The 27015-nt window shown below is 35.7% G+C and overlaps 1 protein-coding gene across 3 annotated transcripts; it reads left to right on the top strand.

Annotated features, from left to right (window-relative positions):
• Positions 1-397: 397 nt before the first annotated feature.
• Positions 398-27015, top strand: LOC149725790 (uncharacterized). 3 transcript variants are annotated; one of them, XM_089891147.1, is made up of 46 exons: positions 398-710; positions 1300-1383; positions 1673-1763; positions 1995-2080; positions 2539-2692; positions 4905-5021; positions 5628-5811; positions 6170-6356; positions 6931-7095; positions 7699-7965; positions 8180-8340; positions 8499-8599; positions 8889-8949; positions 9274-9350; positions 10956-11038; positions 11433-11561; positions 11919-12107; positions 12426-12519; positions 12815-12984; positions 13275-13599; positions 13877-14008; positions 14393-14473; positions 15318-15388; positions 15635-15806; positions 15984-16068; positions 16276-16429; positions 16711-16800; positions 17208-17366; positions 17565-17615; positions 18519-18686; positions 19014-19173; positions 19580-19716; positions 20019-20128; positions 20555-20616; positions 21167-21460; positions 21656-21780; positions 22002-22164; positions 22259-22392; positions 23070-23184; positions 23238-23277; positions 23524-23653; positions 23896-24110; positions 24355-24505; positions 24646-24759; positions 24966-25138; positions 26226-27015. In XM_089891147.1, exons 1-46 carry the CDS (start codon positions 660-662, stop codon positions 26377-26379), a joined length of 6216 nt encoding a protein of 2071 aa, XP_089747273.1. In that variant the 5' UTR covers positions 398-659; the 3' UTR covers positions 26380-27015. The 3 variants fall into 3 exon arrangements, with proteins under 3 accessions (XP_089747273.1, XP_089747275.1, XP_089747274.1); XM_089891149.1 differs by lacking the exon at positions 11433-11561; XM_089891148.1 differs by lacking the exon at positions 14393-14473 and having other exon boundaries at positions 399-710.

The raw sequence follows: 27015 nt of genomic DNA, 5'->3' as shown, positions 1-27015 counted from the left end.
TCGCAAATAAAACTCAACAAGTTCGTTTAAATTCATTGCGAAAGTCACCGCTTTTGCTCTATTTTGAACACACAAAGACGGCAGTTGGACTACTCGGTGTTTTTACGACTCTGATTAAGATGATTTACGCAAATAATGTTATTTCTTTGGAAAGTACGCAAAATGTGTCTCTTTTGCAAATAAAAAAATCCGTTATGTGTAATATTTATATGCATTAAGCTGAATATATTTAATTCTGTGCTTAAGACACAGCAGTCAAGCGCTATACAGTGTCAAACCTCATTGCGTATTCCACAATCTCGGTACCTTGTCTTGGCGCTCTTTATGACGTCACAATTAAATCGCGACGGCGCTTTGTCATGGAGATGATCGACGCTATTGTAAACCGCGACGAATGTCAATGGATAGGCGCGTATGGATATCAGTTCTTCGATTCCGTAGTGCTGTAAAATTATATCTTATACACCTAGAATAAACTGCTTAGGGACAGTACAGCGTAATTTTGCCCATGGAAAAGGCAGAATATTATAAAAGTGTGAATTAAATATTATTTTTGGTGTTTTATTAGTAAAGGGTATACATAAAATTAACAAAGTGGTAATATTTTGGGTAAAATATGTTCTAAGTAACTTCAGTTAGTCATTTCAAGTGCGGAAACTATGGCAGGGTCATTTGTGCCACTATCACTTCTATCTAAAGGAATTGGACAGGTATATTGTTTGTTTGTGTTTTATTTCTATAAAAATTAATGAAAAATTTGACATTTATATATACGTTTATGGTTTATTTATTGTAAAATTACTTCTAAAGGTTATGCCCATTTTTTAATTCTTTTATCTGCCTAAAATTTTGGGACTTCTTTGTGTGCTGTGCTACACAGAATAGCATCCGGCGCCCGTGGCGTAGTGCTTAGCGCGCCTGCCTGTAACCATTAGGTAATGGGTTCAAGGCTCGTCGCTGCTACCATTGTGGGCGTATGTGTCCTTAGGCAAGACAATTGCTCCAACCCAGTGGTCACTAATGGGTTGTCCAAATTATCAGCCATACATAAAAAATAATTCCCCCCCAAGTAACATACATGGTAACTTGTAAGCTGGCACGAGGTGTTAAACCCATGTGATAACGACTGTCGTTTTCCAGGCCACGTGAGGATAAAGTAAGTTACATTCATTCAGTTACACATTCATATTTATTATTATACACTTTTCTGGCTGCATTTACTAAAAAATGTTTGTAAATGTAAAGAATCATATAGTGCTATTAAATGCTACTCATTTTGTTTCTGTTTTAAATCAACAGGTTTCTAAAAATGGCCACGAAAGACTTGATGTATATCTTGAACCAGAGGATTATTACAACTTAGAATCAAAGTACCACCATCAGGTGATTATTTTACTGTTTTATTCTAACGAATCACACTAGCATATAAATGTCACTGAGAAGTGAGCATGTTCTATTTGGGTACAAAAAGCAGTTTGGGATATCAGTAAATTTTGATAATAAATCATAAATATAAATTTATTGCATCTACTTGCTTGTTTACATTAGTTGCGTGCCATTATGCTGCTATAGAGTTTACTTTCATGGAAAAATCCTGTAAAAAAATGAAAGTAAATTTCTATGTAGTATGTACACAGTGCTATGTTGGTAATTGCAAATATGTTTCTTCTAGCTGGAAGCACTAAGACACAAGGCGCTACAAAGTGGGTCAGTTAAATCTGTAAAAGAAGTACCTCTTCATAAAACGTTTCTGACTAGAAAAGGTAAAAAATGAACTTATTTTTTGACGGGATAAAATTGACCAGTAAAACCGGTGCCGTGACACAGCCAACAGATCATAAAAACTCCCTAAAGAATAATAAAAGAACTCATAAAGTTACACAGTTAGTAACTCGTAATTGGGCACAATGTGTATGTAACAGAACACCCGTGTTGAAATAACTCATGTTGTCCTAAGTTACATTCATTTATTCACTCACAAATAAATTTTGCAGGCGCCCTGTTACTTTTTTCTGAAGAGCTCGCAAACAAAGCCTCAGAAGAAGAAGAGGCAAGATTACAAAGAGTAGCAAAAAAAAAGGTTAAGAATTCCTATTAAAGTAATAGTATTTCAACTAAAAAAAGACACCATAGTACAGTGTTAACTGTGTTATAACTCATATTACATATGATAAATAAGTTAGATTCATTCATTTAACAAGGTACTAAGGTAGTAAAAAACACACACTAAGTTACATACTTGGTAATGGTAACTTATAAGCAAACATAAGGTATATAAATCAGACTGTATATATATAGTAGGGTGGGGGGAAATGGGACACCTTTTCATCGTATTTTTTAGTCCCAATTGGTAGTAAGCAAAGAACCTTTAAAGAATTATAAAACTGTATCCTTAGGACTCCCATAGACCGTTGTTAATTGTTTAAAACACGAGCAGGATTTTTTGATGTTATGTGCTAAAGGTGTCCCATCTTCTCCCACCCTACTATAATTTTAGTTTCAGTAATTTTAAATCTAAATATATCTCCCTGTTATCAGAGAGTAACTTTCTGGGAGGATGCTTATCGCATCCCAGATGGGGAAGAAGAGGCGGAAACAAAGGAAGATTTCCAAAACGATGCTCTAAAGACCTGCCATGACCTTAGTTGGGCTATACTTAACTATGGAAAAAAACTTGACTACAGAAAGAAAGGTTGGCTTTGGTTTTTGAATCAGAATACAACAGTTATATGTTGCATAAACAAGTCATTTTTTAATGTATTTAATGTCTTAATAAACTGTTTCATTTCATACACCCACACCTCACTGCCTACCTGCTTACTAGTTGCTAATTATGTAACTTTGTTTTACATGGTAACAGCATTTCATGTAATGCCTAAACAAACAGGTATTTTATGTAATGTCTACTCAGTGGCGCAACCAGCGCGTTCAAAAGGGGGCTGTCATATTTACGTCTGTCCACGTTTATCTCTGACGCGATAAAACACTCCCTTTGTTGGTTGTGCACACGAATATATATCCTATTTTACGCGGTAAATTAAAACTAACACTACATTATTAAAAAGACGTATCTAAATTAATATAAACAGAGGAAACATTGTTGCAGATTTACGCATGTTAATGTAACGATTATTTACGTCAGAATACCTTTGATAAACCATTACGATTGTTCCATCACAAACGAGATTGTTGGTAAACAATCGTGTTTTATTTGCTCCCATACGATCTGTAGTTTTTGTATTATTTCTGTTTCTGATGATTAGTTTAAATCAGTGCTTCCCAAACTATGGTATGCGAAGGCCTCCCAGGTGGTACGCGAGCACCTTATTAAGTTCACACCAAACGATCGCAAATGATCTTTTAGTGATTGTCGTGAGCATTATTTTAATCCACATAAATTACGCAGAGCGTGACATTCCATGTTATATTCCCTACACCGGTGTTCCTAACTTTTTAAACCTAGGCGTTGTTTTACGCGTGTACAGAATATTTTTGCAAGCCTATCTTTACTTATGCGCATGAAAAGGCAAATATTCAACCTGTTTTCAAGCACCTGCAGGCTAAATAATCAAGGGGACAATCGCTAATATGACGCAAATAATCAACGTGTGAACTGCTGTTATGACGTAATCAATTCCCAGGTCAAACAATCGCTATTATGACGCGATGAATCCACGTGTGAATCCCTACTGTTTCGTAATAATTATGCTGCTTGGCTGAGGAAAACATCGTAAATATACAGCAGTGCTACTTCTGGAACATATTTAGGTTGTTTATTACCGCGCCTGTTGCCCTGTTTAATAGGCAAATTACTTTTATTTTTAACTTTGAGAAAGGCAGTGCCAAGTTCATGCCCGCGGAAAAAATAGGTGTGCGTGCGGTTTTTAATTTCACTATTTAAAATGAGTTGTTCAAGAGCCTTTAGTAGTTTAGTATGTAGGTGGTTTGAGAACGCTGCTTGAACCAAAAAGTGGTACGCGAGTAGATAAAGTTTGGTAACCACTGATTTAAATGCTGATAAACCGCGATTATTATGCATTTTAATTGGTGCAAATATAAGTGCGAGGAGCGACGCTATCAGTAAATTGGAACCAACACAAATTGTAATATATTATTATAAAGTATCGCCCCGGCAGAGCTTGGACAAAGGCCAAAAAACATCGTTTGATGACACCGCACGAGAACCAGAGTTTTATTACGTCACTTTTCACGAGAATAAATTCACAACGATTGCTTCGTTTTGTGTTGAATGTATGCTACCACATGCGTCTTCCTTTATTTCCTACGCCGGCGCAGAGCGTAAAAATGTGACGCTCATACACGATGTTTCGATCTCGTGGTTGGTTGGGCAGTTAGCACATTCCTCCAGATTGTTATATTATGAAACGTCATAATTAATAGTTACGTTACAATAGGACAAGTGACGTAACAATTGAACGAAAAGTTATTCCAATTTTAAGCGAACGAATGTAATATTAAATGCAACGCGCGTGTGTGTGCGTCTTAGCACTTTCTGGCTGCGTGCGTGTCTGCGGAAAAGGGGGCTGTCATGACAGCAAAACAGCCCCCCTGGTTGCGCCCCTGCAATAGGACAAGTGACGTAACAATTGAACGAAAAATTATTCCAATTTTAAGCGAAGGAATGTAATATTAAATGCAACGCGTGTGTGTGCGTCTTAGCACTTTCTGGCTGCGTGCGTGTCTGCGGAAAAGGGGGCTGTCATGACAGCAAAACAGCCCCCCTGGTTGCGCCCCTGTGTCTACTCTAAATAAGACTTTTTTATGTAGGCTGATTGCTAAACATTTTTTATGCCTCTTTTAACAGGTCTGAACTATAAACAGTCTAAAAAACCTCATTTTGTTTATATTTTGTGCATATTTATATATCGACCAATCAATAATAGGCGATGACCTATACCTACGGTTCCTACATGATGCCAATGCTATATCTGGACGTAAAATAAGACCAGGATTCAGCCCAAAGAGATATATTTCAACTTGGTCAAGATATTGGAATGAGGGTACGTTGTATTATGAGTGATACTTTAACCATAGGCGCCAAACCTGGGGTGGCAAGGTAGGCAGGCCACCCCTGAAATTTGGTGCAGTAAACCACCTTGCGCTCTTAACAAGTATACAATTTCACTTCCCAAACAGTCTTTGTTCTCTGTCTGTAACTTTGTAATTAACACTAGAACACAATAGCTAACAAAGTTTACTATACAGTAATCTTAACCAGACTATAACTTCAAGTCTTAAAATAGAGACAATTTGATTCTTTTATATTATTGAATAAGCAATAGGGGTTTTGCTTGTTAATAGTGGTATTTTATGTACTCATATTTTTTAAACAAATCTCATTGAATCTCATTGATTAATGTGGTGAATGCAATATACTTTGGCTCTGCTTGTTTGTATAGACACCTAACAGCAGGGTAAAACCTATTTAAAGGTGTAAAACTAGGGTGCTAGAACATATGATGTCACCATGGTTTCAAAAGTTGTGGTGACACTTTAAGTCTTTTAACAGTTGGGTAAAAACACCCATAACATTACAGCAATGCCATATATTATGCCCTGTCTATGACCCAAATGACCCAAATCAATTCTGTTTACGATATTTACAGATATGCTACAGAAGATGCGTCATAGTGGAATGATATCAGATAAAACCTTGTACCGACAAAACCCCCTCCTACCCCATCTGTACAAATATGCAACTTATAATCTTTCATCAAACCCACCCCCATACAGAGTTACTAAGAATATGTTGCTGCCCACTGGAAACGTGCCTTCTTATGAGTTCTACAGGTATTTTCTTAACTATTAATACTTTGTAAATGCTGTTGTCACCAGGCGTATTATAAGAACCTCTATCCCAGAAGTTGTGGGTTCGAGACTCGTCGCTGCTACCATTGTGGATGCATGTGTGTCTTTAGGCGACATTTAACAGCAATTGCTCCAGCGAGTCCAACCCATTGGTCACTTAAGGGTTGTCTAGATTGTCAACCATACATTACCTGCAAAGTTACTATGTGGTAACTCAGCAGGCACGAGGTATATGAAACAGACCAATCCTATTCTAACGACCGCCATTGCCCTGCCGTGTCAGGATAAATAAGTTACATTCATTCATTCAATAAATAAACCAAAACTTTCATATTTTCAGAGTAAAAGGCAAGCAACCTCCTCAATCAAACAGTGATACGCTTGAAACAAGAAGTAGAGCCCCACCCCCCTCACAGCAAGATGCCCCACCTGCTCCACAAGGTGTAATACATGCGGTAAAGTACCATGACACAGGGGAGATACAGGAGGTTACATACTCAGAACTTAAACCACAGGAAAAACAAGAGGTATGTAGCTTTTATATGGAATAGCATTTGAAGTGATAAAATTTAAATGTAATTATAGGTCCAAATATATACAGCTTTTTATATTATCCAGAGCAAAGCTCATTGGTTAGCACTACAGCCCAGAAGTTATAGCGGTAACATCATGTTTTAGCCTAGTTTGAAGCTGTGAAAATGGTTTTACCTTGCTGTTTGCCACTTAGTTGTTTATACAAACAAGTAGAGCCAAAGTATATTGCATTCACCACATTAATCAATGAGGTTCCCTATGTTTGACAACTATGAGTGTAACTGTATTTTAACAATGTCACCCCAGATTTTACCCTGCTGTTAGTTGTTTATACAAACAAGCAGAGCCAAAGTATATTGCATTCACCACATTAATCAATGAGGTTCCCTATGTTTAACAACTATGAGTGGAATTTCATTTTAACGATGTCAGCTTACAATCTTGTATGAAAGAAACTTTAATATTAGTTTGGTTATATTTAATTTATATTTATTTATATTATACCTTATCTCATAACACAATATATCAGATATTCCTTTATATTTACCTCATAATGGTATTTGTCAGATACTTGCGGAACTGTTGATAGCAGCTCATGAACACCAACAACATATACGCGATACGCTTGAGTTGGTTTTATCGAGTAACCGACCACAAGAGAGGGGTAGTGAGCGACCGGGTTCGTCGTCTGCTGCAAGCGAACTAATGGCAGATATGCATAGAGCTATATTGGTGGGTTAATGAGTGGTACTGTCTTCTTGTCTTGTATAGGCCAAATTTTTCCCATCACCCCTAGCCTAGCTTTTTGCTATCTTAATTGCCAGCAAACTGATAACTAACTAATGCATAGAGATATATTGGTCAGTTAATGGGTGTATTCTATATGTGTTGGCCATATGGCATCATACTACAACTTTAAGGGTAACTCTTTTACATATGAGGGTAACTATTATATATTTCAAAGCACTTGATCCTGACTGTTATTTGGTTACGAGAATCGATTTTTTTCTCGCCATTGGTTACGAGTGTTTTGATATGAGTTAAAAGAAAAAAAATTTTAAGAAAAAAACTCGCCATTGGTTACGAGAATCGTCCAACTTCATGAGCACTAGATCTTTTGTTTAAAAACCCTGATAGATTTTTTTTCTCGCCATTGGTTACGAGTGTTTTGATATGAATTATAAGACCACTTCGGTACAAATAATGCGAGTGTTCTGATATGAATTATAAGAAAAAAAATTATAAGAAAAAAACTCGCCATTGGTTACGAGAATCGTCCAACTTCATGAGCACTAGATCTTTTGTTTAAAAACCCTGATAGATTTTTCTGCATAGAGTTTGGTTGAGTCTCCAGTCCGGCAACAAATGAAAGAACGTCAGCGACTTATACAAGAACAAGAAGAAAAACAACTGGAATTACAGCGACAGCAACAAGAGAAGAGATTGTTAAAAGAAGAACAGAGAATGAAGAGAAAGTTAAAGAGACAGGAAAAGAAAAAGGCAGAAGAAGCTAAACTGATCCCAGTGAAACCTCCTACTCCAGAAAAGAGAAAAGAAGAAAAAAGAAATGAAGAGAAGTCAAAAGACGTTGAAGCTAAAGTGGTAACCAGATTTTAATACAAAGTAAAATACTAATTTGAAATTATGCATTTTGGTGCAAGTTTTAAGTCTTTTTGGGTCGGTATCTATATTATTTTACCAACAAAGTTATATACGTGGTAACTCGCAATCGTGCATGAGAACAGAACACCTGTGTTATAACGACTGTTCTTGCTCGACAACCCGAGGATAAATAAGTTACATCCATTTATTCTAGGAGGATCATGTTGATGCTGCCAAAGAAGAGGAGCATAAAAAGAAGGAGGAACGTAGAAGAAAAAGAAGAGAAGAGAGAGAGGAAAGAAGAAGGTTGAGGGAAGAGAAAGCAATCCAAGAGGAAAAGAAGAAGGCAGAAAAGATGAAAATGGAAGAAGAGAGGTGGGAACATTAAACAAACAAAAACCATGCCCAACGAATTGTACCATAAAAGATATAGTTGACATAAAATGACATTATCAGTCTACTATTCAAATACAATCTCAGACTCTCAGTATAAACCTTGTTTAAATTCACATATTTTTACATTGTTTTGTCAGACCCCCATTTCGTGATGAACAGAGACACCAAGTGGAGAAACAAGATGACGAGAAACATCATCGAAGACATCGAAGACACAAGGGGAGGGAAAATAAACAAGGTTTGGATAAGATATCTATTGTTTTACATATAGTACTGTGGTGTAAGATGGATAGCGTTAGCACACAATATCCAAATATCCTGATTGTATTTTTAATAAAATAACAACGCTTTTTTGGAGTCGTAAAGATAGAGTTGTATGAATCTAAAAAATATATTAAAATCATAAAGATTATACCTAAATACTAAGTTTTTAGCTTGTGATTAAAAACCAATTAAAGTTAAATTCATAAAACCAATCAATAAATGTACATGAAATTTACATAGCTAGATAAATTATGTTTTAACAGAAGAAGAAGCCACAGAAAAGACGCAAGACAAACATAGAAAACATAAAGAACACCAACCAAGGTATATGTGTTAATAAGTCTTGTTATTTATTCTATGTGTTGGGGTAATGGGCCAACTGTGGCCTAAATTCCAGGTCCAATGTGCTGCGTTACCGAAAAACCTCACCCACATGGAATAAAAATAGGTTATCAACTAGTAGTTTGTGGTTGCTTTGGGTGTAAAATATAATAATCTAAAATGGTTACATAGCACAACTTTTAATTTGCGAACAAACTTTATTGGTTATTTCAGAGGTAATTGTTTTACACTCTTGGCAATTAATATGTATTAGTTTGTAAAATGTTTTTAACTACAATCATTTAATCCTATTTTACAATTTTCCAGCCAACAGCAGCCAATGGTGTACGTCAGTACAGAAACCGTCCCTTCTCAGCAAGGAATCATAGACACACAATATACAGGTAAACCTAATTCTAATTTCTCTGCTTTAAATTTTAAATGGCAGAATATAATCTGTAAACGGCCATTTAAATTATGTCAACCTATGTTTTTATGCTTATAGTAAACAAACCATACAACTAATGCCTATAGTGCAGTGTGTACAGTGTAAACAAGCCATAGCTGTTTTTCTTTCATTTTTAAAGTGTTTTCAATGACTTTACTTAGCTTTATAAGATAGGTCTTTATGTATTGTCCTATTTCTATTGAAACAGTAACCTTATACCCAATGTTTATAGTAAGGTGTTCAAAAAGTCGTAACACTGTGTCACAAATGCTGTAACTTGATATTAAAGATATTTTGTATTTCTACAAAGACAAGATCTTTTACTCCAGTGTTTCCTTATATTTTTATGAGAAAAAATAATGCTAATTTTCTACACAAAAATAAAATGGACAGAGCATTTTTAGGCAAATAAATCTGACAACACTAAAGAAATTAACCTGGTAACACTGCTTAAAACACCTCCTATTTTAAACATACCTTTTGGTATTGTCTTTCTCAAACAATAGGAATAGATATCAGCCATTATGACACCACAATGACTTGTATGAATGGCCATTTAGCGATAATTTGTGGATAAACTGTCCTTAATTAAGAAATTGTTTTTGGCTTGACTATTGTAATTGTTTGTTTCAGCATTTAGATCATTCATCTTTCCTTTTAAGGTCATTTAAAACGATTTAAGATTTAACACGAGTTTTTAAAATAAATAAAATACAACTACTCTTAAAGTTACTATATGGTAACTCTAAAGTGAGCATGGGGTGTTTAAATATACCAAGTAATTGTCACTGTGGAGTGTAGCATACATGTCTAAGTATATTAACAATGTGTAAGTCAGTATATATAATACATATATTATATGTATACTATGTCATATATTATATGTATACTATGTCATATATTATATGTATACTATGTCATATATTATATGTATACTATGTCATATATTATTTGTATACTATCTCATATTGTTAAATCTACGCATAAAAGCCCTGATACCTTCTTAACAAAATATCCAAATCCAATTCAAAACAAAACCCAATAGAAAAGTAAATATAAAGCTTTGCTTGAGGTGGTAAAGCAAACTACTTCACACCTTTTACACAATAAACGCCATAAGCCTCAGTAAATAAAAGTAGCTGCTTGAGTGCCAAACTTAAGCCCCATGTATTGTTAGCCCATGCACTATACTGTTATCTAAGTGGAAAAAAGTTGATGTTGTTTTGTGGTTCTGAATGTGGTTATTACTTTTTAAAAATCAGTTTTTGCTGTTTTACTGTAAATACAATTGTGTAAAATGCTGCTACCATTGTGGGCGTATGTGTCTGTGGAAAAGACACTTAACGACAATTGCTCCAACCCAGTGGTCACTAATGGGTTGTCTAAACTGTCAGCCATACATTAAACAAATATTCAACATATACTGTAACTTGTAAGCTGGCTTGAAGTGTATGAAGCAGAATAACTGTTTCCAACGACTGTTTTTGCCCGCCACACAAAGATGAATAAGTTACATCCATTCACCAATAACACTTTACATACATTCTTATTCCATTATTAGGTCACAGTGATGTAATAAACGAAGATGATGGAACATATATCATTGTACAACCTCAACAACCAGGGGTGGCCACCGAGATCAAGGTAATGTGTCAAAAGAAATAAACTTAACTTTAAACACAATTAAAAAATTGTTCCAAAATGATCTAATTACAAAACAAAAATTGTTACAAAATTAACCAAATATATTAGTAACTAATTGCAAAAATTAAATTTATGTATGTAGACAATTAAAAAAAATGTTTCAAAATGATTTAACTATATATTCATATTTAATTATTCTATTTATAACCACTAAAAGTCTCCTTGATTCATATTTTGAAATTATGAAATAAAAATTAAGTAATTCTAAATGATCATATTATTACAATAATTATAAAATAATTGTTCAAATTTCACGAATCATAATTACTGCGTGTACAATATAATAACAAACCAATTGTGACGTAATAATAAAACTGGGGTTTGGTTGTTGTAGCAACGGGGTGAAGCCCGGCAATCGTTGAAGCGTAGAGATGCCACCATTCACCCTGGGCTTGTACCCCTACAAGCCCCAGCCAATACCCCAGCTACGGGGCTTCCCCAACACCCCCGGTCACATAGAAAGGTAGGTTCAGTGATTTGCATGAGTAGTTGTGATTATAACTGATTAGTTTTGCGTTCCTATCTATTTTCTGTTCTATATGGGTGAAGTACTACGGTGTGGCGTGCCATGCATGGTTAAATAAGTTCATGCACTCATTTACTCACAAAGTAACATACATGGTAACTTTAAATGGGCACGAGATGTATGAAACAGAACAACCATGTTATAAAGACTGTGGTTTCCCTACCACGCGACATATCCGATTAGATTTAAATAAATCATCCACAAAATTACATATATGGTTACTAGTAAGAAACAGTACCTGTGTTATAACAACTGTCGTTCCCCTCTGCAACATTCATTCATACAACATATCAGATTGAATACGAAGAAATCGTGGTCACGGACCAACGCAGGGAAAGTCGCACTTCATCGAACAGTGATATCAACGCAGCGCTCATCGCTGCCGGCAACAATAGTTATGTCAGAAAGACTTCATTAGATGGATCAGTGCAAAAGAAAAAAGCAAAGTCTGTTGTGTCAAGTCACTCTTCTGATAGAAAACCGGTAAATTCATATTTTGTGGTTTTGTTAAATGTTTTATCTTTGTTGGAGTGAGAATAACGGTTAATTTTGTATTCTATATGGGTGATGTCGTACAGCTTGGTACTCCATAGTACCTGAGATTTAGGCCAGAGTTGGCATAATATCCCAACATTCAGGGTTCTACAACCGATTAGGTTTTTAGTGTCTTTTTGCCCAAATACACACATCACATGTCCACAATAGTAGCAGACTAGCAGTATCTAAGATTTACCCTGATGTTGCTTGTCTCTACAAACAAGCAAAACTAAAGTCATATTTTTAACTTCATTGTGTTTCCAGAAACTTTTTGAAGCAGTGTTGCCAGGTGATGATTTGTCACAAAAGCAAAACTCCAGTTTTTATGGCGGGGCAATGCCAATAACTAGTAATCTGGGTAAGTTGGATTTTAAATTAACTGTTAAGTTTAGAATAAATTCTTGTTTTGACAAACATGATGTAATTAATTTGGTGGGGTAAAGACAGTCATTATAACACAGGTGTTTTGTTTCATACACCTTGTGCTCGCTTACAAGTTACCACATACTTAACCTAAAATTAAAGTAATATTTTATGTGTGATTTATTTCAGTAAAACAAACTGTTTCAGTGTATCCGATAATCTAAATTACATACTTTTAATTTATACCTATGTACCTTTTGAGTTGATTATTATTTTCTCTTTTTCTGCAGTAAAACAAACTCTCTCTGACAAAGTGTCCATTCTATCTGCTAGCCAACCTGGTACAGAGTCTATAAGTGGCCACAGTGGTTCATATAGACATGACGCTACGAAAACACCAAGACACAGCATTGGTGGACCTTCCATTGCTTTTAAAGGAAGACGGCAAAGTGATAGCAAGGTGAGAATAAATAAATAATAAGAATATTGCTAATGGTATGGGTTTATAACTATAACCGTATCCTCACAACGCTAAACCAGTATTATAAACACCATAATTGTCAGCCTCGTACAACTATTCTTTACAATTTATTAGAAATGCATTTAAAAAATGTAAATCTATTTAACAGCTGCAGCCAGGTGAATTATAATTTTTCTGGGATTTCTTTTTTATTCCTTAAAGATTTTTTGTAACCTTAAAAAGTTGTCCTTGTTTTTAGGTAAAAGAATGTTAACCTTTGTTTTTTTCAGGTATCAGAGCCGGTGGTTCCCCTTATTGGGGTCGAACCCGCAACCCCTCTTCACCCAGTACAAGCCAGCCCCCACCAGCTTACCCCACAACCCAAGAAACAATATTTAAGTCCCGGAAATTCACTTTCTGGGAGCCATAGGTCTTCACATAAGAGTTCACAGAGGTCAATTGGGGGTCAAAGTTTACAGGGGTCATCTGGAGGCCAAAAGTCACAAAGGTCACTTGGAGGTCAAGAAGAGTCGTTTGGGGGTCAAGGGTCAGAGAAAGGGTTGCAGTATTCGGATAGTGATAGAGAATCAAAACGTAGACCATCGAAGAAAAGTGGTAGGCTATTGCTTTGAATGAAAGTAACTTATTTATCCTGGCGTGGGAAGCAACGACAGCTGTTAAAACTTGGGTGTTCTGTTTCAAACACCTGGTGCCTCAGTTACCAGGTATGTTACTTTGTAGGTGGTTGTTTTTTTGTAGATTTATTTAGAATATGACTAACATTTTTACATTAGCTTTATGAAACAAAACACCCATTTTATATGACTAAAGTGACTAGCATTGCCCCTGACCAGGAGTAAATAAGAACATTCATTCTCCTATATATATGCAGATGGTTCAGATAACGACGAGTCTGACAACAGCGATGATTTCTCTAAATCGTCACAGTCCAGTGATCAGAAATCATCCAAGCATGAAGTAGCGTCAAAATACAGCCAGACCACTAAATCTAAATCCAAGCCAGGTGACATAGAAATCATATATTTAGCCGCTTTGCTCTTAACTGCCACATAAAGAATGGAAATCACAAAATAGTTAAATTTCACCTAGAAAATGTAGTAAGAAATCATACATATTCGGCAGTTTTTGCTCTTAACTGCCACCTGTAGAATGTAAATCATAAAGTAGTATCAAAATACATGATAAAACATAGACATGATAAATATTTTTGCTCGTAACTGCCACAAGATGCATGTAAATCACAAAATAGCGGCAAAATACAACCAAAAGATATAAAAAATTATATTTATTTATCTTATTTTGATTTTTTTGCTACACCATGCATGTAATATAGCACGTATAGCATGCATTACCCCCTATCGCGACCTAGCGCATGTTGCATGTATAGGTTCCATATATTCTGACGAGTCTGCGTCATTATTGAGCAAAAAACAATCGATAGAAAGTAAAGTGGAAGCTCCTTACTATGGTAGGCTGTTGTGTGATGAATATTTATTGTTTATTGATGTATCATTGTGTGTTACTGCAATGCTGTATCATTGTGGTTGGTGGACTTGCGAAACTATGCCACACAAAGAACCTGTATACTTCTATGACAAACAAAGATGACAAGCAGAAACTATATATACTATTGTAGTATCGTGTGTTGATTGAATTTAGTTTATTGTTGTAGCGGGGCAATGCAAATCTTTATAACCTGAGTGTTCTGTTTCATACACCTCTGCTTATAAATTATCATGTCTGTAACTTTGTTGGTGATTAGTTTTTGAGTGATGTATGTATGTAACTTGTTTATCCTTGATTGGTGGGGTAATGGTGGTTGCTATAACACGCATGTTCTGCTTTATACACCTCTTGCCCGCCAACGAGTTATCACGTATGTCACTTATTTATCCTTGCATGGCTGTTTCATACACCTTGTGTCTGCCTGCGAGTTACCAAGTATCCACCTTTGTAGATGATTTTTCTGTATGGCAGACAATTTAGACAACCCATTAGTGACCACTGGGTTGAGCAATTTCTATCAAGTGTCGTGCTCTATAATGCATGTAATCTTTCGTATTTAAGCCTTATACTTAGATGCTCTTTGCATGTCACGCTTGAACTTATCACATACATATTGTACACCGACTTATTAAATATATTATAAGTTATAACTGTTCATTATTTATATTAACATATATTTTCTGCCAAAAAAATAGCGTTGAAAATCTACATCAGTTTTAAAGTATTTAGAAAGCAATTATATATTCCTGGCAGTACCAATAGTATAGGAAGTATGTGTATATTAGTGGCTTAATTTCTGTATTTAGGTTTAAAAGGAGCTAAAGGACCAGGGAGTCAGTCTTCTTCTTCTATATTAAAATCTACTTCTTCAAAAAAGGTGAATTATATTATAAATGTTTCCATATAATAAAAAATATAATAAACACATTGTTTTATGGGTTTGAACTTTGAAGTTTGTTAATTTTACCATTATGGGTGTATGTGTCCTTGGATAAAACACTTAACGGCAATTGCTCCAACTCCCCCCCAAAAAAAGTATTACTTAAGGAGGATAAATAAACTACATTATTTTTTTAACAAAAGTATTGCCGTAATATTCACATAGACATCTTATACCAACCAGAGTAAATCCACACGAGGCAGTATACCGTCAGCAATGAAGCGCGACCGTCACACAGCGTCCGTACGAATGCCCGACGGTAAAATCCTTCCAGTTGGTGGCTCTCTAGCTCGCTCTAGTGACAAGGAGTTAACGGAAGTTAGCGAATCTGAAGAGGAAGTTCAATCTTCTAAATGTAAGTGATATAACAATTGAATGACTCTATTTTCCCTCTTTGGTTACAGTAACAAACGTCAAAGCAGTGTAAATTTCCCGTCTAATATGCTCCAACCCAGTGGTCACTAATGGGTTGAAGTATCTTGGCTGTGTATGTATGTATTATTGGGTAAATTTGTATTAATTGTCTTTACAGTAACTTCGGAAATAATAACTCAAATCCGTCCAAAACCAGCAATTAAATCAGGGAAAAGCAAGGAAATTACATCACAAAACGAAAGGTATGTATTTCACACATTATATTTTAATTTTAATACATCCCTTTTGGTTATATTAAAATCTAACAAAATTAATTGGCCTTTTTATATTTTATTCTTTTTTTTCTTTTTTTTTAAGAAAAATAATATATGTTTTCGTTTTTTTTAAATTTGTTGTTATTTTTTATTTGATATCTATGCCACAAGTTACAAGATATCTATGTTTCTTAGTTCCACCAGATCTGACTTGAAAGTAACTTTCAAGCGAGATGATGTTGCTACGGATACAGAGGATGAAGATGTCACTCCCATTCATGAGGAGGATTATGATGTCACAGAAGAGGAGGAGGAGCAGGAGCAAGAGTGGCCGGATGTGAAGGAAGAGGTGAGATTTGTATTTGGCTTGTTCTTTATAGGGGTGTGGAAATCCTGGCCTACACCCTAACATAGCCAACACGTTTTTAAATTAAAAAATCTTGCTTAAGTAATATATTTTGGTTCCATTTATGGGGCAGTGGGTCAACTTTGGCCTAAATCTCAGGTCCCATGGCATGCCAGGGCCTAACATAGAATAGAATTTGTTTTACATTTTGGGGCCAAGTTTGGCCTAAATATTAGGTGGTTATGTTAATGTATAATAAATTATAGTTACATTTCCCTCACCAGGTGGTATCCATAGTAAAGTCGGCCACATCAAGTTCATCTTCAAGATCAATATCAAGTCGCTCAGACATTTTAACTGCTCATGCAAGAAAAGTATGTCGTATGCTGTTTCTATTACATTAAAAAACACTTCTCAACCTTACTCATAAATGCATTGCTATTTCATTTAAAGCACGTTGAAATCTATGTTATTTTATATTTATATAGTTGTCCAAAAAATAATGACTCGCAAAGTTAGATACGTGATAACTTTTTTGGATAGTTTGGCAGGTGTATAATTTATTTTTATTTTAAACAAAAGTCTTTCGACAAGCTTCATAAGGTTTATTATTTCTATGTGTTGTTATATATGATTTCCGTGTCCCAGGTCGCAGCAAAAGTTATAAAAAAACAAGTTTATGTAAAATATTGAATTCCTTTTTTTTATATTAATAATCTTTTGCAGGGGTAAGAAAATTTACTATTTCTATGTGTTATTATATAAGATTTCCGTGTCCCAGGTCGCAGCAAAAGTTATAAAAAAGCAACGTCCGAAAAGTGGTCTGGATGAAGACGCAAAACAAGCTGCAGAGCTTTGGAATAAAGCTCTCTCCTCCTCCGAGGAGAAAAGTGAGAGTGAAGAAGAAACAGAAGAAGAGGAGGAGGAGGAGGAGTGGGGAGTAAGTGGGAGGAGCAGAACTTAGCTTTAAACCCTATTAAAAAAATAAGGTTTTTGTTCGTGGTTTTTAAACTAAAACAAGGCTAATTAAACTGCATTCACCATTTCAGACTGAAATCGCCTATCAAACCAGTTAAATATAATGAATGAATGACTTTAATTTGTCTCTATGCTTAAAAGTTATTTTAATTATTCTTAGGTGAAGGAACAACCAACTGCAGTAAGTTCTGTTAAAGTGGAAAGCCAACATGTAAGTATAACCTGCCAGTGAGCATGAGGTGTATATGAAGACACCTTGTGCGTCTGGTGTATAAGAAGACATCCATGTTATACCTCGACAGTGAGCATAAAGTGTATAAGAAGACACCTATGTTATAATTTGACAGTGAGCATGAGGTGTATGAATACACCATGTGTGTCTGGTGTATAAGGAGACACCCATGTTATAACTTGACAGTGAGCATGAGATGTATGAATACACCATGTGTGTCTGGTGTATAAGAAGACACCCATGTTATAACTTGACAGTGAGCATGAGGTTTATGAATACACCATGTGTGTCTTGTGTATAAGAAGACACCCATGTTATAACTCGACAGTGGGCATGAGGTGTATGAATACATCATGTGTGTCTGATGTATAAGAAGACACCCATGTTATAACTTAACAGTGAGCATGAAGTGTATGAATACACCATGTGTGTCTGGTGTATAAGAAGACACCCATGTTATAACTTAACAGTGAGCATGAGGTGTATGAATACACCATGTGCGTCTGGTGTATGAGAAGACACCCATGTTATAACTTGACAGTGGGCATGAGGTGTATGAATACACCATGTGTGTCTGGTGTATAAGAAGACACCCATGTTATAACTTAACAGTGAGCATGAGGTGTATGAATACACCATGTGTGTCTGGTGTATAAGAAGACACCCATGTTATAACTTAACAGTGAGCATGAGGTGTATGAATACACCATGTGCGTCTGGTGTATGAGAAGACACCCATGTTATAACTTGACAGTGAGCATGAGGTGTATGAATACACCATGTGCGTCTGGTGTATAAGAAGACACCCATGTTATAACCTGACAGTGAGCATGAGGTTATTACCTGACAGTGAGCATGGGGGTTAATCTTTGGATGTTGCAGATCTTGGATGAAAAGAAAAATCGTTTAAAGAAGATAATAAACGAAGGGAAGAAGGAGAGAGAAATCCGACCATCCGTTTCCACGGCAACTCCAACAAAGAAGCAGCCATCTGTGACAGCTTCTATGACATCACAAAGCTCGGCTCCGAGCTCTGTCTCATCTGTTCAGGTGTGATGTCGTAAAAAATATTATTTTCAGAAAATTTTTTAGTAAAAAGAATAAAACAGGGGAATATAGATTATAAAAAAATACTATTTAAAAAACAAACTAAAAAAGTTTTTAAAGGTTTAAAAAACTATAATTTTTTATTGCGAAATTTTTTTAACTTATAACAGTGTATGTATATATATTATATAATATTTCTATTAGACGCAGAGTATTTTATCACTTTTTTTTAGACAACAATATTCTATAATGTTTCTATCTGACATAACATCATTTTATGTTGTTTTTACTAGACATAAAGTCATTTTATGTTATTTCTATTGGACACAGGAGGAGTTTGTGGCGGAGATCCAGAAAAAAGCGTCCGATCTTGGAATCGAAGCCAAAGAGCTCACGTTCGAGGCTGATGTTATTGATAAACTGGAGAAATCGGATATTAGACCAGAAGAAGTGGAAGTTTTCCATGATAAAGAAGCAGGAAGACATATTGGTAAGATTTGGTGTTTATTTTAGTGATAATTGTGTCATATATATGGGCTTATGTTTGTATAAAGATATATTGTTTTTTTAGTGATAATTTGGTTCTTTTTAATAAAAGTATTTTATCTTTCATGGTGGAGCAACTATAGTCATTATCACAGGAGTGTTCTGTTTCATACACCTCGTGCCCGCTTATAAGTTACACGTATGTAACATATTTATCCTTGCATGGGTGGGCAATGACAGTTAATCAGTTATTATAACAGGGTTGTCCTGTTTCATACACCTGGTGTCTGCTTACAAGTTACCACATAACTTTATGGGTGATTATTTTATAGGAATTGTTTTTAATATACATAACTTTGTGTGCAAACCACTGTAGTACAACGTCAGATAACTTAATCTTTTGTTTCCAGTTCGTTCCCGTCACAGTTCAGCGACCGCAAGCTCCGTTCTAACGCCCTCTAGTGAGGAACCTGGCGAACAAAGTGATTATGAAGAAGCAACAAAGAAGAAACAAAAACTTGTCGTGGATTTGAAAATTGAAGATAAGGTAAAATAGCTGCTTTCTACGCTAATAGTTGTTAAACATAAGGAACCTCATTGATTAATTTGGTGAGTGCAATATACTTTGGCTCTGCCTGTTTGTATAGACACATTTTAGCCAATAAAGTATGATTTACATTTGAAGTGTTAAAAAATTGCTGTTATGTGTCCTGTCGAAAGACACATACACCCACAATGGTAGCAGAGTTCAGCCTCAAACCTGTATCCTCTGGGCAAAAACTAAGCACTATGCCATGGCACCAGACAGCTTGCGTGACGTCCTGACCACTTATCTCATACAATTTACAGGCACCAGAATCAATCAGCCGAGCGTCCAGTATTTCTACGTCTGTTTCTTCACATTCTTATCAACGCACTGCTAGAAGTAGAAGTAGTAGCATTTCACCCGAGAGAAAAAGGTATTATTGTGGGGAAAACTGTCATATATGGGTATTACACAGGCGCTTACAAGTTACCATGTATCTTACTTTGTGGGTGAATGAATGTAAATTATTTATTCTCACTGGTGGGGCAACAATAGGCGTTATAACACGGATGTTCTGTTTCATACACCTTTTGCTTGTTTAAAAGTTACCACGTATGTAACTTATTCATCCTTGCATGGTGGGGGAACAAAGTAGTAGCAGCATTAAGCCAGGAACCTGTAACCTCTGGGTTACGGCAGGTCCGCACAGTGCTAAACTAAATCTCATTTTGTTTTACAAAAAAAATAAGATTTTTTGCTGTGGTACAGTTTTTAAAACTTATCATACAACATTAAATGGTGTAAAAATAGATATTAACAGTTTTAATATAGTTGTGTAATGGTGTTTCTATGTTTCCAGACCTTCTATTCCAGTCGAGAAGTCGCAAGTTGTTTTAGATTATGAAGTCACTACGTATGAAGGTAAGACATGAAACTCTTATATGGTGATTTATTACCATTACCACTGCTACCATTGTGGGTGTATGGGTCCTTGGGCAAGACATTTTACGCCAATTGCTTTGACCTAGTGATTACTAATGGGTTGTACAAATTATCAGCCATACATTAAAAAAAATTGAAAAAAACTTTACCTACAAAGTTACATAGGTGGTAACTTGTAAGCGGGCACGAGGTGTATGAAACAGAACACCCGTGTTATACCAAATGTCGTTGCCCTGCCATGGTGGATATTTAAATTACATTCATTCAACATCAATTCCTCCAACTCAGTGGTCACTAATGGGTTGTCAAAATTGTCATACAATATAAAAAAAAATATACGAAAATATATAGGGATAAGATGGATACCGTTAGCATGTAATATCCCATATTTTCTAATTGTAACATTAACAGTGCATGATGCTGCTATTATTGTGGGCAAATGTGTCCTTAGGCACTTAACGCCTTCAACATAATTCAACCACCAACACTGCTTTATATATTATATGTATGACCATTATAAACACCTAAGGTAAGCTTGGAGATCCCAAAACCGAGGAACCCACGATCCAATCAGGTCGTCCACATGTTGAACCTGAAAAAATTAAAGTCACAACAGACAGAGCTCAGAAATTAGACGAAAAAGACAAAAGTTTGGCTGATAAACGAAAAACATCAGATTTGACGTCGAAGAAAGGAAAACCTGGACAGAAGTTATTGAACAATGTTCCTGGTGCGGCCAGTGTTGCCGAATCTGTAAATTCAGAGAAATCCTCGTCTAAGGGAACTAAAGCGAAGCCTGTCACTAAAGGACCCCAAAGAGCAGGTTTAAATTTTGGTTGTTTTATGTGTATTTTGTCCATATTTTAATTTTATACATACAGATTTATATACCTGGTAAGCGGGCACGAGGTGTATGAAACAGAATACTTGTGTTGTAACGACTGTCGTTGCCCTGCCACGCGAGGATAAATAAGTTAAATTATATTATGTAAATTTTATGTTTTTTTCATGGTTACAGGAAAACCGGGAGTAAAACAAGCAGTTGGAAAAGCCAGCATTGACTCAAAGGTGGAGGTTGATTCAGTGAAGGAAGAGCTGACAGAGGAGGAGAAATTACAAAGGGATCTTGCTAAGTTAACTGATGTAAATACTAGTTTTAAACTATTTTTGGCTTCATTTTGTTCATGTAAGCAAATAAGCAATAAAGCAAAAGTTGTTGAAAAAAGATCAAAAATTAACAAAGTTACATATGTGGTAACTCGTAAGCTGGCACAAGGTGTATGAAACAAAACACCCGTGTTAAAACGACTGTTGTTGCCCTGCCACACGAAGAAGTACTGTAAAGTAATACTAATTTATTTTAGGGGCAAAAAACGAAAAAAGCAGATGGTAAAAGGAAGAAGGGTGCAAAAGGGAAGTCAAAAGCAGTTGATTCTGTTGCCAGTGAAAAGGATTCTAGTATTACTTCTAAAACACCGGAAAAAGCAAAGACAAAAACACCAGAAAAACTTGCTGCAAAAACACCAGGTTCGAATTTGAGTTTGTTTTACAATTACATAGAAACAAAAAACATAATTTTTTTTAGTCATAGAAACACTATTTTAATCTCATAAATTCATAGAAACACCATTTCGAGCTGGACAACCAGATAAAAAGAAACAAATAGAAGAACCGTTACCGGCAGCAACACCAGACGAAAAAGCTGAGTCTATTGCTTCTTCTAAACCAAAGAAAAGTCAAAAAGGAAAGAAAAAGGTTTGGTTTTCTATTCTATATGGGTGAGGTCTTATAGTGAGGCACGCCATAAGGCCTGGGATTTAGGCCAGAGTTGGTCCATTACCCCAACATTGTATATGCACATTCTATTCTATATGGGTGAGGTCTTACAGTAAGGTGTGCCATGGGACCTGAGATTTAAGCCAGAGTTGGCCCATTACCCCAACATTGTATATGCACATTCTATTCTATATGGGTGAGGTCCTACAGTAAGGTGTGCCATGGGACCTGAGATTTAAGCCAGAGTTGTCCCATTACCCCAACATTGTATATGCACATTCTATTCCATATGGGTGAGGTCTTACAGTAAGGTGTGCCATGGGACCTGAGATTTAAGCCAGAGTTGGCCCATTACCCCAACATTGTATATGCACATTCTATTCTATATGGGTGAGGTCCTACAGTAAGGTGTGCCATGGGACCTGAGATTTAAGCCAGAGTTGGCCCATTACCCCAACATTGTATATGCACATTCTATTCCATATGGGTGAGGTCCTACAGTGAGGCACAACTTTTAAGCCAGACTTGACCCATTACCCCAACACCCAGAGTGCTACAACTATTTTACAATGTCTATTTGTGTCTCTACCCCTATTTTATCAACATTAAAATACCACTTATGTTCTAAATGTTTTGCTAAACTTTGATTGGTCCAGGAGCCAGTGACCCAAGTTCAAATCAGCCAATCAGAGAAGCCAGCAGCACAGAGTGTAGAAACCGAGGAAAAGCCTGAGAAAATACAATCGGCAAAATCTTTATCACCTAATAAGGGTATGTGTCTGTTACATCATAACTTCATTATGACTTTATAATGTTTGTTTCAGGAGGAGAAGAGGAAGAGGAACATTCCTCTCCTGTTGAGAGGTGAGATTTTTATCATTTTGTTAAAATTGATTAAATAGTTTACAAAAACAACTGCAAAACATGATTGAATCTCAATGTACAGTTCATATAATTAGGTAAATATTCTTTGTTTACTACAAAATGAGACGATAAACCTATGAATAGAAACAACATTGTAGAAGTCGTGTAGACGTGAACTTACCTTTATTTCTACCATTACAACTGTAACAAAATGGTAAAAAAACCTATTCCCTTATATTTCTCCAGCCCTGTAGATGATTATGTGTTTGTACGTAAAGAAGACACCCCTGAACCAACACCTGACCCAACACCAGAACCTGCTGAACCAGAAGTTAAAATGGATGACACCAAGTCACAAATATCAGAAGTCACTGAAGTATGTTGTTTGGACTTTTTTTTAGTATACAGTAGGGTGGTGAGAGATGAGACACCTTGTAATATTCAAATATTCTGATCGTGTTTTAAACAATTAACAACAGTCTATGGTAGTCGTGAAGATATAGTTTTATAATTCTTTGAATGTTCTTTGTTTACTACCAAATGGGGCAAGAAAAGTGAATGAAAAGGTGTCGCATTTTTCCCAACCCTCACACCTCACGCTCCCTGTCGAATTTTTAGGCGACCGAAGCAACAGAAGCCTCGTCACAAGCTGCCATCGCTGCTGCAGAAGATGAGGCTGAACGGGAGGCCAAAAAGGCTGCAAAAGCCGAGCGGGAGGCTAAACGAGCGGCAGCAGCAGAAAGACGAAGGTTAGAGGTCGAGAGGAAGAGAAAAGAGAAAGAGGAGCAGATTAGAAAGGAGAAAGAGGAGCTGGAGAGAAAGGAGCAAATGAAGTGGGTTGATTGGATAGTGTTCTCACTTTTTTGTCTTTTAAACAGAATGGGCAACCTTGGCTTGGATAGTTAGTACTTACCTCTTTAAATTTAAAAAAAATAGGTAAAATTTTAAACGTAGTCTGTTGCACTTACTGTTTACTTCAAAATTTTAGGGTTTTACATTATTTTCTCTTATTTTCACGATTTTTCTCACTTTTTTACATTTTTCATATTTTTTCACATTTTTTTACTTGCCTTCCAGAGAGGAGTTTGAGGCGGAAGGAAGAAGAAGAGAGGAAGCCGCGAAACTTCGTAAAGAAGAAGCAGAGAAAGCTAAACAACGAGAAGTAGAAGAAGAAGAAAACAGAAAGAGAAGATTAGAAATACAACAAGAACGAGAAAGAAAACAACTTGTATGTCTCTTCTTGTTGTTTTTGTGTGCTTGTTTTATCTTTTTATGCATTTTTATGGTTGAAAAGTGACAATTTTTTTTCACAGAGTTATAGTCATCAGACATAGGAAACCTCATTGATTAATGCGGTTGTTTTTATAGGAGGAAAAACGTAGGAAAATCGAGGAGATTCAGCGAAAGAAGAGAGAAGAAGAAGAGAGAAGAAAGGAGGAGGCGAGACTGAGAGCATTGGAAGAGGAACAGAAGAGAAAAGAGGTCGGTTTATTCTTATTATTGTTGTTTTTTTGTAGTTCCAAAAACAATGGTAGCAGCATCGAGCCTTGAACCCATAACCTCCTGAGCTAGGGGCAGGAGCACTACCGCTGTACTATATTAATACAGTTTATGGCATTGGGGTTAAATTACTGTTTTACTTCTTAGTTTTTTTATTGTTTTAATGAATTCCCTTGTTTTTTTACCAGGAAGAAGAACTAATGGCTCAAATGGAGGAAGATGAGAGAGAGCAATATGCTGAAAGAAAGAGAATAGAAGAGGAAGAGAGGAAAGTGAGAGAGGAGGAGCGGAGGAGAAGGGAGCAGGAGGAGGCTCGTATTATGATGGAACAAGCGAAACTACAAGCCATTGCGAGGGCCAAGTAAGTTGTGATGTTTAACGTGCTGTGAATTTTACTAACCGCTAGACGATGCTGCGGAGCTGAAACGTGTGATGGATGGTCGCTCTTTTGAGTTTTCGTATCATTTTACATTTTGTTTGTTAATATATAGTAGGGTGGGGGAAGACGGGACATCTTTAGTTCAAATATCCTGATCTTGTTTTTAACAATTAACAACGGTGTATTTAAGTCGTGAGGATACAGTTTTATAATTCTTTGAATGTTCTTTGTTTACTACCAAATGGGACGAGAAAATAGAATGAAAATGCCTATCATAGGGTTACATAAAAAGGTGTCCCATCTTCCCCACCCTACTATATAATGTTTTCATTTCTCAACATTTTAAACTTATATAAAATGCGGCGCTGCCTTTATAAAACTTATTAGTTTCCGCGTCGCGGGGCAACGACAGTCGTTATAGCACAAGTGTTCTGTTTCATAAACCTCGTGCTCGCGTACAACTATTAAGTAACTTTGTAGGTAACTTTTTGTGGTTGACAATTTGTTTTAACTTTGTTTATTTTCGCATGGCGAGGCAACGACAGTCGTTAAAACTCGTATATTCTGTTACATACACTTCGTGAACCAACATGTAATTCCAGTTAACAATTTAGACAGGCCATTAGTGACGCGGTGTTGAAGCAATAAACATAAATGTTTTGCCCAAGGACACATACGCCCACAATGCTTAAAAGATCGCATCTTGCCCATGCTCCCATACGAACTCGAAGTCGAATTTTTTTTACTCGCTTTTATAGTGATCAGCGGCATAGCAGTGGTTAGTGCACCGCCTCTGGCCTGGAGGATATAGGTTCACTACTGCTACCATTGTGGGCGTGTGTTTTTTCGGGCAAGACACTTAACGGAAAAAAATGGTTATTAATGCGTTGTCTAAAGTTTCAGCCATACTTTACAAAAAAATCAAAAATAATCGACCACAAGTTATATAAGTGGTAACTCGTACGCGGCACGAGGTGCATAAATAGAACACCTGTGTTATAACGACTATCATTACCCGCCATTACGAGGATAAATAAGTTACATTCATTCACTCATTAAATACGAACAGGCAACAGGCAGAAGTCGAAGAAAAGTTACGTTTTATTCGCGAATTTTTCCAAGAAGCCCAAGGCTTAGACAACACACAGAACGTTAACAGATCTTTTACGTTTTCATATTTTGAGCTAATGCAAATGCTCGGCTTGGACGTTCCAGTCGAGTAGAACCGTATTTTTCCTGTAATCAAAAATTAGTTATTTTTTAAGAAATAATAACCAAAATAATTATTTTTTAACGTTTTTAGGCCAAAATTTATTATTTTGAGACAAAAATAATAACATTTTCCTATAATTTTAAACGATTTTAGAGCAATTTAAAAACGTTTTGCACCAAAATAATAACATGTTTCAAGAATTTTAAACGTTTTAATCCAATTTTATACAATTAAAGGTACATCCTTATCTTTCGCTTAAATTTTAGAAATCACTGTTTTCATGGTTACTGATCACTTTTATTTTAATAATCACTTTTTTCGTTAAACAGTTTACTTTATAAAATTATTTTTAGCATAATTTTGTAAATAAATATGAAGTATTATGTATTTTAACATGACAATTTTTTACATTCGTTTTGTAAATTTACCTATAAATTAATGACAATCTAATTATCTTTTTAAAACATATAGTGTTTATATTTCTTCACTGTGCTTAGATATTTTATTGGTGTTTAAAAATATTTTGTTTCTGTTTAAAATAAAGCGAAGTTATATTGTTGGTAACTGTATGATATTCGTTTTTTTCATATGTAATGCCTAAAAAGTCGTTTTTTTATGAAAATGTCAGAATTAAGTATTTTTAGCA

The sequence above is a fragment of the Ciona robusta genome, chromosome 13 (genome assembly GCF_009617815.1).
Source record: "Ciona robusta chromosome 13, ASM961781v2".
Taxonomy (NCBI): Eukaryota; Metazoa; Chordata; class Ascidiacea; order Phlebobranchia; family Cionidae; genus Ciona; species Ciona robusta.
This window is presented reverse-complemented; position numbering and strand designations above follow the sequence as displayed.

Coding starts and splice junctions, on each gene's coding strand:
- LOC149725790 (XM_089891147.1), top strand. CDS start 660: ATGGCAGGGTCATTTGTGCCACTATCACTTCTATCTAAAGGAATTGGA. Junction 13,600..13,876: donor TAGACCATCGAAGAAAAGTG/GTAGGCTATTGC, acceptor ATATATATGCAG/ATGGTTCAGATAACGACGAG. Junction 25,139..26,225: donor CAAGCCATTGCGAGGGCCAA/GTAAGTTGTGAT, acceptor AAATACGAACAG/GCAACAGGCAGAAGTCGAAG.